Here is a 12768-nt window from a genome sequence, read left to right as displayed (position 1 = left end):
AAACCAGATCGGGAGGGATTCAGGAGGACGATTTATTGTGCATTGCATTTGAGATTTGCCTCTATCTAACTGGAAGGAGAAAGGGTGAAGCGCAGCTGCCCACCCCCACCCTCCCGGTGCCCTTTGTACAGCGATCTTCTGTTGTCCCTGTAGCCCGCCGTGTACACGGTGAATCGCAGCGGGGAGGGAAACCGGAGGAACTGGAAACCTGTCTGCGTTTCCCTCCTTTTTGGATGAAGCGATGCGATAAAAAACAAATGTTAAATTGGACGTTCTCCTTCGGAATGCGCCGTGTTGATCCGACGGTGGGTGTATTTAAATAACCTGCTGGAGTTCAGCCATTCAGAAGAGGCTTTGTTACAGAGTGCCCGAGCCTGGGACACGTGAGCCCTTCGCTCTCTTCCAGTGTTGGTGAATTGTGAATGTTTCATCTGGATCTTGTCCAAGCTGATCGCGGTGTTTTTTTCGCTCTCTTCTGGTCCTGCCTCTTGTCCCCTCCCCTCCTCTCTCATTCTCAACCCCACCCTCCCCCTCCTTTTTCCACCCACGAGTAAAGGTGCTTTTTTACCCATTCTCCTTTCGTGGGCTGGACAAGAATAATAGCCCAAGTAACTCTTTCCCTTTCACTTAAACTCTTGTATAGCGGGTGCTGGGCTCTCTGCTCTTTCCCCCACTTCGTTTATTAGTTTACGGTGCATAAAGTATGATCATTATTGTTACACTTAGCAGGAAACTGCAGTGCCCCGATTTCAGCCTGTGCCGTACCAGCAGATCATAACTGGTCCTTTTCACACTTTAATTCCCATTAAATTTCAACCACCAGTAAAAGCAAGCAGCGGTACCCACTGCATCTTTGGTAGCATCCTGCAATTTGTTGCTCCAGCTTTATTTCTCTTGCCCACCCACCCCCCCATCTATTTTTTCTTTCCCTTGTCTCCTCCTCAATACATTCAACACCAGGGCGCCCGGTGTTACTGCTCCTTGCGTTAACCTGTTGGAGAGAGCCAGATTGTCAGAAGCCGCAATGAGCACAAGAGGCGAAGGACCCAGCCAGTCCACGACTCCCCCGGAACAACCTGCAGAGCCACCGCAGAAGAGAGGTCGGGGAAGACCCAAGAAACAGCAGCAAGTCAGTATAGCGCTCTGTTTTAAAAAAATTATTCTGTTTTTTTTCCACCGAAGGGATCTATGGAGTGGGTTGGGATAGAGCTGAGGATTAGTTTAAGGACGGTTTTAGTTGCATGTACTGTTACAAGTTGCCATCCCGTCCCTTCCTTCCAGTCTTGGGTTGCGTGTTCAAGGCTGGATGCGCTGAAAATTTTTTGCTCGAAAATTTTCGAGCAAATAAACCCCCAATGCGTTGGGGTTGAGGCGTTTTCATTTCCTTCGGTGGTTTTGTTTAAAGTTTAGAAAACGCTGGCTTTCGTGTGACCGCGACGTTAAATCGGCCCGGCAGCCGACGTCAATAATAATCGCAAGTTGGGATGAAGTGTCTGCACTGAATGAATGAAGGGTGTTTGTCGGAGTTACCTGTTGCACATACACGGTGTCTCGGTCTTCTGTGGCGCTCCGGAAAGGCCGGCAGCTTTTGTTTTTGTTGTTCCAAGTATCACCCATTTAAAAAAAGTCATCCGAAAATCCCGCCTAATTTGATGAGTTGTGGGACGCAGATCCTCGTCCTTTCTGTCGCGCTGTGCTCTATGTGGCTGCCACAGAGCTTAGCCTTTTCTCGAGTTTTGTGAAGGGTCTTTCTCGATCTTGCGCTGTTTGGGAAGAGTGACACCATTTAAGGGCGAGAAAGTGTATAATTACCCTTTCCCCCCCACTTTCAGGACCGTAGTAATGGACCTTATATCATGCAAATACATTGTTTCCAGCCTCCTGTTTTGACCAGGGCACTTTATTGAGGCGTACTCTCTCTAATTTGCTAATACACCGCTGTGTGCAGATGAAATACTTTTGTGTCAATGGCAATATTTCACTGCCAGTACGAGCACACTAAATGTGTCACTATTTTTATTTCCAGCTCTGATTGCGTTACATTCTAAGCAGGACGTCCTGTAAAGATCGGTTTATTTAATAAGTTGGTTTGTGCCTGGATCACGAAGCAGTGGTTTATTTGAGAAGCAATCAGATGTCTGCTTAGATTTTCCTTCCGCTTGGATGTGACACGCTCTTTTTCATTAAATGCCTCCGCGTTGAAAACGCTGCTTGCCGGGAGTGCAGCTTCACAGCATCATCACTCTCACGTTGTGAGTTTTATGGAAATCTGGCTGAAAAAAAACGGCTCAAGATGTAGATGTTTAAATTTGACTCCCTTTCTCCCACCGAGAATGAAAGCCTTTCATTGGATTCGTGAGCTGAATGGTTGGGTGTATCAACTTGAATGGCCATCGCCTGTTGGGTCTGGAGAGAACACTCTCCAGAACCACTGTTGGTTTGATGAATGGACACTGCGTTGTTTTGTTAAAAGCAACTAACTTGGAGTTTACATTGACCCCTTTGGAATTATGTGTAATAAATGCTGAAACCACTTTAATTTCTGTCCCACTAAGTGAACACATCGAGTTTGCCACTTTTAGTTAAGTCCAGTTACACATTGTATTCACGTCACCATTTGGAAATATCTCTTTCTTTAATTCAACTTATTAAGTCACTGAAAAGTGATATAAGAAGGTCTATATTGTTTAGAAATATGTACAGATGAAATAATCTAAACAGAACGTAATTTACTACTTCAGAAATTCATTGGTATTTTCCACATTTCTGAAGGAACAGGCAATTAAATTCCTGTTGTTACCAAGCACCAATTTTCTGTATGGAGTTTGCATTTTTTTTTGTATGTGGACTTCTTTAAAAGAACTTAATGTATTGGAGCCTTCTTTGGGTCTCTGTTTAACTGGCCACTGTTCCTTATTAAATTATAGGAACCCACTGGACCACCTACGCCTAAACGACCTAGGGGAAGACCAAAAGGAAGCAAAAACAAGGGTCCCTCTAAAGCAGCTCAAAAGGTGAGATTAACTTGTGAACATTTCTGAGCACTAACCACACTCTGAAGACTAGTTTACAAATGAGTTCAATCATTTATCCCGAATGCCAGAGGATTTACACCATTTTAGTAATTTGTGTTTGAATCACATTTCCTGCAGTTTGCTATGTCAGAGTAAAGTCCAAGTTTAAAGTAAGAGACCATGAAAGCTTCCCCTAGGAAGGATTATTTTCTGTTTCAATTTTTGAGGACGTTGAGCAGCTTTGTTGGAGGGAAACTTTTGTTCTGGTAAAGCCACTCCATTGAACTGCATCGTTTCTTGTTAACATTGTAGCTAACACCATCTAGCTGAAGAAATGTCTGATTTATAAACATATCAGCAAAAAAAAAATTAGCAAGATCTAGCTATGTGTATTTTAAATGTGATTATATGCTAAGTTCTTAGTAATATATAATGAGCAACATTTTGTGATACAAATTTGCTGAAAACTTAAAATTCTGGGCATCAGCTGACAATTTTGCAAAGGATTATGTTAAAATTCAGTTAAAAAATGTTGTTTTACATTCAATTGTAAGGGAAAAGTTTACATGGAAATTTAAGTTGTAATGCCCACTTACCGAGAAAACATTTGAATCAGTTATTTTGCAACTGTATGTTTTAACAGGTAGTTTTTATTCACCAAATAAAATGCTACAGCAATGAAAAAGCATTTTGATCTATTCTAAAGACATCCTATAGCAAAACAAGTTTTTGAAATTTTAAGAGAATGTGTGTGAAGTGGGATGAAGATAAACTAAGGAAAAGGTTACAAATATAGTTGGAGTGCTCTGCATGTTGAAAATGTAAAAAAAAGGCAAGCTCTTGTATTCACTGTTAACTTCCTTCAACTATAGTGTTTTAGAGAATTCATACTGATGTTGTTTCCATTAAAATATATATTGAATTTGGTGCTCCAGAGATCTACTAATTTGTTTTCTCCTTAAGTCTTGCAGTTTATAATTAAATTGATAAATGTTACTAAAAAGCAAATCATATAGGGTATAATTCCTTATTTTTATTTGTGAAAGTAAATTTAACTTGATAAGAAACACTGGTAGATTAATACATTTGTTTTTTGCATTTTAACAACTAAGGTGTTTTAACAATGAATTCTCTTTCAGGCCGATGTGTTGCTAAAAAGAATTTGATTATACCTGTTCATTAGTAATGCAAGTGTAACAAGGACTTGACAGTGTGTCATTTTGAAAAAGGCAACTTCATTATCTGGGCTCAATATTGCAGCGAAATTTTGGCGACTTATAAGGATTCCGTCACATGATATTTTTGAGAAATGTGTCAGTACCACTTTATCTTTGTAGATAAAAGGCTATTGATGTGATAAGTTTAACAGATAGAAGGGAAATAAAAATGAAGCTTGTACTGGAAGAAATTCTGATTGAGTTTAAAGATTAAAATTGATTCATAGCCTTAGTCTTTTGGATTGGTATCAACATCTTTCTGAAATAAAATCAAATTTAATAACTAAGTTATTTTTTTCTAAAACTGCATTTATAAAATAAAAAGTAGAATTTGAAACCTCATTGAGAACAGAAACATCGAAGGTTTCTTTAGCTCTGATTTCAGAATCATTGGTCTACGTAAAAGTATATTTAATACTGTATTGCTTTTTAAAGTAACTCATAGTGTTTGTCCAGTACCCTGTCAATTACTGCCAGAACTGTACCTTTGTCACTTTTATGCTGATGTCTAGCTATTGTTGTGCAAGACAGATCTCTGTCCAGGAATTGTATATTATTACATTTATATTATTACTTAACAAAGAGTGGATGACTGAAGAACACTTCATATTCATTAAATTATTTAAACAGGTCTTGTCTTGATAATTACATTATAGAGTGCAGGTTTAATTTCTGTTGCACCTAACAGCAATGTACAAAGGTACAGCACAAAAGCCCCACCTTAATTGGTTCAGATCCTATGTCAATTGTCTCCCCTTGTTTCAGATACTTCACTAACCCTGAAGTTCAGGTGACAATCCAAATCCACATTTTAATTGTTAACATTTGAGACTTAGATGACTTATTTAGTCAGAAACATCATAGTCTTGACGGTGGACATTAATCATCCTCCTGAAATTATCAGATTAATTTATCAACTCTACAATTGGCAACTTGGGGCCAGTGACTTCTATATTTTGCTCAAAATGATCCGATTTCTGAGGTAAACAGACACCTTTTAATACAGAACTGTTATTTAATTTTTCAAAGCAAGCAGCTTCAAAAGAAATAGGATGTGAGTTTAAGTTTAGAATTTTTAATTTAAGTATTAAAGATGCTTTGCATTGTTTCACTATACTGGATGTAATTCCTTCTCGTAGTTTCTTGCTCCTTGGGTGAATTCATGCATTGCCTTAGAAATAATCAGGTAATGCTGTGATTTGAGGTATCAGATAGTTATTAATATCCCAAACAAGCTTAAACCTAGATTGCACACATAGGTTATCCAGAAAATGAGTTGTTTTGTTGAAGAACTGAAATAATTCGTTGGACTGATTAATTGAGGATGTTTGCAAGAATCAATAAATTTGAATTGTGAGCAGTGAAGTCACATGCAGTTTGTGTACTATTTTAAGTTGTAATGGGTCTTGTACATTAGAATTCTTAAGCATGTGAAGATAACATTATTTTTCCAATTATTTTGTTAGAAAGCTGAGCCCAGTGGTGAGAAACGACCTAGGGGCAGACCTAGAAAATGGGTAAGTGCCACTCTCTTTAATTATATTGTAGTAGTATTGGATCTGTTTCTTTTGTTATCTTGCAATCCTTCCCACCCCTTATTAGGCAAGCATACATTGCTTGTTCAACTACTTAACTTTTCTTGTGTTTGAGAAATTCATTTTTCCTTGAGGTGTATCACAACTAAATTCATTTCTGCCATTGCCCAATATTCTCTTGTGACCACTGTCAACATTAATTCTGGAAAACAACTCAGGGCAGGGAGAAAAATGTGATTATGTTTTCCTTTTGCTCCTTCAGAAACAAATGAGGAGAATTGGTTTTGCCCATGTGGCAAAGTTATTGTGATCACATTTAAGCAGACAGTAAATGCACTTAAAGTCGATGTTATATGAGTGCTGCTGGGATTGTGAAAAGTATTCATACAAACTTTACAGGATTTAAATGGAATCCCACATTTCCATGGCTTTTTCTGCTGGTTTGCCTTGTTGAATAGGGAGAGTTCTTCCTCCTAAGAGGAAGTAAGTTGGAAACAATCAGTGATGGATTGAAGTTTCATTGGGTTGTAATAAACAGTCATTGAGAAGTTGCTCACTATTGTAACAAATTTTGTTTATGAACATGAGAGAGAAGGGCAGAAGTAGGCCATGCGGTGCGTGTTCATACTCTGCCATTCAGAGATGGCTAATCTAATTTTTTTCCTAAATTCTTTTCTTGTCTTTCATTCTCTTTAATCGAAAATCTGTCTCAGGCTTGAATATAACTTAATAAGTCAAAGCACTCTGAAGAAAAGAATTTCAGAGATTCTTAACACATTTGGAAGAAATATAAAATGTTCCCATCTCTAAGAATACAAGATATCAACTTGAACAATATTGTCAGAAAAATTTGCCAAATGAAGTCATAATTCTATGCTGTTTTTAAAAAATGTGTAATTCTTCAAATGCATGCACACACTATCACCACTATATTGAAGGTTGTAATGTGCATACTGTGTGTATTTAGTGTGCTAGAGTTAGATCAAATTTGAAGTTGTGTAACAGGTCCTGTGACCTTTATACTTCATGCAGACCTCTCCCGGTCAACATCATTTCTATTTTCCTCCTTGCGTTTAGCTGGCTTTTCCTTAATTTTGGCTTCTTGAGCAAAGTGGGATTCTCATTGGTAAATCCAACCAGCTTCTAAGAAGTACTGAATTTCCTGATGGATTTATAGGTAACTGTCTTGTATTTAAGGCCCCAGCTTTTGCATGCATTTGGAAGCCCTGTCCAAAGTACTCCAAAATCTATGTTAATTATCATTTTTTTTTACTTACTAGTTAACAGCTGAGGCATGGTCTTTTGACATAAGTATAACCTATCAGTTCTGGTGGCATTATAGCCAGCCTTTGTTTGGCATTGTCTCATTAACTTACTTCCCATTGGAATATGAAGATGATAATATGGAAGCCTGATCTGTGTACATATTGTAAGGAGATTTGTGCAGAATTATAGAAGTGTATTACAAAATTTCTCTGTTGCATATGAACATGTATCAATAAAAAGAATTCCCAATTCATCTCAATCCAATTTCCCTGCTGTCTTCAATCAACCAGAAAGTTGAGTAAATCTCCTTGCTCAATGCCTGTCAGTGGAGTCCATGACTTCTTTAACAAAATTGGATTCATACACTATTAGAAGAGTTGGCTCCTTTTCTTGTTTAAATTAAAATTCAGCTTGCAGCAACAGGAGTAACACTATAAGAAATGAGTATGCAATTTTCTCTGTAATGTTCGATCCATCAAGCAAAAAATTCAATAAAGGAAATCAGAAGTGAACGGCATAAAATTGACTTTCTTGAGTGTGGAGTGAAGAAATATCTCTGTTCTGTTTCATCTGTTTCTCTGTATTTAGCTAATTATCTTCCCATATAATAATTCTGCAAATTAAGATTGGCTGAGGGTGATTTTTTATGTAAGTGAAATCTAGACACAGTTTTAAAATGTTGTCTCTTTGTTTCCCACAATTACAGATTAGTTATAACTAAATTCAATTCCAGGAAGGCTTCAGTTATTTTTGATTGAGTAGCTGGTTCCCTGTTCAAGTTGGGACCTGCATGTGGTATCTTTGTGCTTTCTAAGATGTCACTTTTTTTGAAGGAAATGATATTTAACAAGTATAAAGATTAAGCCAGCAGTTTCCATTATAGCAGCCACCAATCATAATTGCATGTTTTCAGTTTTGACCACAACTAAGATTGAGTGAATGAAATAAAAAAAAGATGTTGGAAATCCGAATGGTATATAAAGTACTGGAAATGTTTAAAAGCTAGGTGGTATCTTTGGAGAGAGAACTAAGGAAGTTTAAAAATTAGACATGATCTCATTTGTAGTGAAGAGAACACATCTTAGATAGAGAGCAAGGGAGATTGATATGATGGTTGTGCCCACTGAGATTGCTTGTTGAAGGCTTATTATGCATAATTGATCTCTCTGAATATGTTAATGGGAAATGAATGAGGAACAGAGCAGAAGGGGAAAAAGTAACTGTGGAGCACCTCTGAAACAACAAGTGCTAGAAATACTTCACAGGTTGGGGAACATCTATGGAGAGGGAAAATAATTTGTTCCATCAAAGGTGAGCATCCATACTTGAAAGATTAGTTATCTCAATAGACAATAGACAGTAGGTGCAGGAGTAGGCCATTCAGCCCTTCTAGCCAGCACTGCCATTCACTATGATCATGGCTGATCATACACAATCAGTACCCCGTTCCTGCCCTCTCCCCATATCCCTTGACCCCGCTATCTATAAGAGCTCTATCTAACTCTCTCTTGAATGCATCCAGAGACTTGGCCTCCACTGCCTTCTGGGGCAGAGCATTCCACATATCCACCACTCTCTGGGTGAAAAAGTTTTTCTGCATCTCTTTTCTAAATGGCCTACCCCTTATTCTTAAACTGTGGCCTCTAGTTCTGGACTCACCCATCAGCGGGACCATGCTTCCTGCCTCCAGTGTGTCCAATCCCTTAATAATCTTACATGTTTCAATCAGATCTCCTCTCATCCTTCTAAATTCCAGTGTATACAAGCCCAGTCGCTCCAATCTTTCAACATGTTGAAAGATCTCAAAAACTGTTGAATTCCGTTTTAAGTCCTAAGGGCTACAATCAGAAGATAAAATGAAGACCTCAAGGAGTGCATTGGGCTTCATTGGAAAGACGTAGGAAGACAGAGACATAGGTCACTGTGAAGGTGGGATGAAGAATTAAAACGATAGGTAACTAGAATTACAGGGTTACGTTTTGGGACTAAATGGATGTTTTATAAAGCATTCATCCTCTCTGTGTTAGGTTTCTCTGCTGTAGGGGAAATTAAAATTGCAAGCAGTGAATGTTGCTTACAATTTGGTCCCGTGCTTTCAATATATCTCCCATTATCTGCAGCTTAAAAATTTGATTTCTAACTTTTTATAGTGCTGACAAAAGGCTTTCATGTTGAAATATCAACTTCCTCTCCTCCATGGTCATTGAGATGTCTCCGAATATCGTGTGTAACTTTACAGTGGGCTGATGTACTGGGCAGTCAGATCAGACGAAAAAGTAACTGGAAATGGTGAAGCCAGGACTAGGCTTGGTTCTGCTAACGTGGCAGTAAATTTCAGGTACATATGCAAACGCTGCTTGGATAAAGGACCAGTGGAATTGAATGCTGTCAGGAGTTTCTGGTTCAGGAAAGAATTGAGTCAAAGGAGAAAACTCAGAAGCAACAATAAATCAAAGTGTTATTTTTTGCACGGAGTATTTTTCTTGGTAGCACTCTGTATGTTTAGCATCTGAACAAGTGGTGTAAAGTTTTAGCTGTTGCAGTGGACATGCAGAATTATAAATAATTATGTGAGTGTTGAGAAATAAAGAATGTGCTGGGACAATGTTACAGTTGCTTGTACTAGTCTTTGAAATGTTCTTCTCATATTTGTTAAGTCTGCTAGCAGTGTGTAACAGCCTTGCTGACAGCCTCATAAATGTGAATGATGGCTTAGAGACCAAAAATAGATCTTATATTTTATCAATGTTTTAAGCCATTTTCACCTACGTTTAATGTAGTGCATAGCACACTGTTAGTTTCTAGTGATATATGTAATTGGTACTGAAATCATGCATTTCTGCCCCTAAATTTGATTTTTCCAGTACCGGAGAATAGACTTACTTGTTTGTAATTATGAAACATATTGGAGCAACCTTCACATAGTAGGGCAAGAGGTGTTCGATTCTTTGGGAGTTTATCAAACACAGTTAAATAACTTTGTTGGCATGGCCTTCACTTACAAGTACTGTATTGTGGTTGAAGACCAATCAAATATCCTCCTGAAGGAGAACTATGCAAATATAAGAACTGATTCTAAACTTGTCTGTTACAAAGAACAAATCAAGTAAAAATCAAAGTACTGTAACACTACTTTTGTTTAACTTCATGAGTTAATTTAAAGATCTAAGTAACAGGAATTTTAGAACAAAAGACCAATATCGGTATTATACTGAGAGAAACAGCCAGGTGTTTAGGGCAGTGATGCAGGTCCTCCATTTCTGGTGGTGCTCAGGGTTTCCTTCAGCAGGTCAGTAACTTTCTCTCAGCTTACACTGTTGTCAGTCATGCAAGTCCCGGGTGGAGACTCAGGAATACTGTCACGCTCAGGTGTAGAAGGGTTCTCCACTGCTGTTTATCTGACAATTTTGTTTTACCAGTAGCCCTGAGCGGAGCCCCCAAATTTGGAGGACCGGTGAACCGTTGTGTCCTCTACTTTTTGGCCTGCTTGGCATGGGTGACCCTACCAAGAGCCAAAGCACAACACCCTGACTTCAGCCAGCGTACCAAAGATGAAACAAGTATTAGTTTAATTTTCAAAGCCCAGTGATATCAATGTTGATGGAAATACATTGTCTTGAACTGATCTGTAAAGGAGCAATATTGTTCGATATGTTAGCCACCTGTAGCTCAATAGGAATACATACATTGAATTCATCATTTTAGAATTTGTTTTCAGTTAAGAAAGCCATCACACGGTGTGATGTAATTATTAATTTGCAAAGGGTATTGATGGGATGTTGTTATTTATTTGCAAAATGCAACGACGAAGTACGGAATGTCATAAATAAGTTCTTTATTTCTTTAGGCTCTGGTGGTATGTGTTGAAGTCAATGTACAATGTTGTGCTGAGCCAGCTAAAAATCAAATCAAAAACACCAATCTCTCCTACTTACACCATGGTTATAGCCCTCCATTTTCCTTATACCCATGTGCCTATTGAAATGTCTCTCAAAAGCCTCTAATATACTGGCCTCTACCACCATTCCAGGCATCCATCACTCTCTGAGTAAAACACTGTCTCCTCTCATCCCCCTTGAACCTACTGCCTCTCACCTTCAATGCATATCCTCTGATATTGGACATTTCAACCCTGGGAAACAGATATTCTGCCCACTCTATCTGTGCCTTTCATAGTCTTGTAAACCTCAATCAGATGTCCTCTCAGCTGCCGATGCTCCAGGGAAAATAGCGCACGTTTCTCCAGCCTCCGGTGATAGCCCTCTAAACCATCCTGGTAAACCTCTTCTGCATCTTCTCCGAAGCCTCAACATCCCCCCTAAAGTGGGGTGAACAAAACTGTATGCAATACCACAGATGTGGCCTAACCAGAGTTTTATAAAGTAGCATGCTCTCATAAAATTTACTAATTGTGTTAGAGTATGAAAGACAGTTCTATCTGAAATTGGTGTATAGCTGAAATAATGTTGGTATAGCCACGTTCTTAGCAGAACAATTTCCATTGACAACAATGTATAATGGCTGCACATTTACTTGGCATGCCCATGAATTGTTTCTGGACAGGTGATTTCAACACTTCTGTTAAAGAAATATAATTGAAGTGGAATAAAATTGGTTAGTTTACAACCTTTGAGCATAACACAATAGCAGTTTTACTGTTTCAGGATTGATCTTTGAACCTACATTTCCAGCTTCCTCATTCACGCTGATGGTTTTACTTTTCCCTGAGCCTCCAGTTAACTGTTAGTATAGAGTAGACCTATAATTTATTTTTATTATATTGGCCCATAGCAGTGTTGGTGACATAATTCAGCAGTTCAACTCTTCTAAAATTGTTTTCACTTGATTTCAAACGTAGTGCGCTCAGTTCCTTGCAGAACTAAACTGTTATTTGGCCACATTTTGTTCTGCTTGCTTTCTTTTGATGTGAAAGGCTTGACTTTTCAATCTGCAGCTCAACCAACGTCCTTGTGGTCTGCTTCATAGTTATGCGGAGGCATCACTGGGCAAGCTGGGATGCTCTGTTTCCAAGTTTGTTCTTGGAAGGAGGTTGCAATATAGTATTGAACAGTCAGTGTTCGAGGCCTTGGCTAGGATTAGAATAAAACTCTGGATGTTGGAAACTTAAAATTACTAGAAATACTTAGTTGTCCAGGCAGTATCAGTGGAAAGTGAATGTGTTTTAGGTTGCAATGAAATTGAGGAGGAGTGTGGGGTTGGGAAGAGAGAGATTTATGGAACAAAGGGAATATCCTGTGATATGCTCAGGACAGACTTTATTGGGTGCAGCTAGTTAATTTGAAAGCAAGTGGGTGACAATGAAGTTGTGGTGTTTGCACCTTTAGTCCACTTCGTCAGCAATCACAGCAACATATAGATATTCCCATTGTCTTGTATGTCTGTTTTCCACCCACTTTCTCTGCAACTTAAAACTAATTTTTCTTTTCTCTTTTCCAGTTTTGACCATGTAGCTTTGAAATGAAAAGCTGACTCTGTTTCACTCTCTGTAGATGCGTCTGACCAGCTGAGTATTTCCTCCTTTTTCTGTTTTTGGTGGCAATGGTAGGAGTATTGAAGGGACATTCATTAACCATGGTCACATATGTGAGGTTAGCCATCCTTTCCCAATTGCCTTGAAGCTAACACTTGAATCGACTATCTTGGCTACCTGCTTCCATTTGCCTTCAGAATGTTTCTAGACTGCTTCCTGGATCTCAGTGGACAGATTACATCTTG

The 12768-nt window shown here is 38.6% G+C and overlaps 1 protein-coding gene across 1 annotated transcript in view; it reads left to right on the top strand.

The window, feature by feature from the left end:
* The first annotated feature begins 584 nt into the window (after positions 1-584).
* hmga2 (high mobility group AT-hook 2) overlaps positions 585-12768 on the top strand; it is a 151026-nt gene continuing 138842 nt past the window's right edge. The window contains exons 1-3 of the mRNA XM_059978375.1: positions 585-1129; positions 2928-3014; positions 5698-5748. Coding sequence (XP_059834358.1) covers positions 1025-1129; positions 2928-3014; positions 5698-5748 — 243 coding nt within the window. The 5' untranslated portion in view covers positions 585-1024. The remainder of the gene's footprint in view (positions 1130-2927; positions 3015-5697; positions 5749-12768) is intronic.

This window comes from Hypanus sabinus, chromosome 8 (assembly GCF_030144855.1).
Source record: "Hypanus sabinus isolate sHypSab1 chromosome 8, sHypSab1.hap1, whole genome shotgun sequence".
NCBI lineage: Eukaryota > Metazoa > Chordata > Chondrichthyes > Myliobatiformes > Dasyatidae > Hypanus > Hypanus sabinus.
This window is presented reverse-complemented; position numbering and strand designations above follow the sequence as displayed.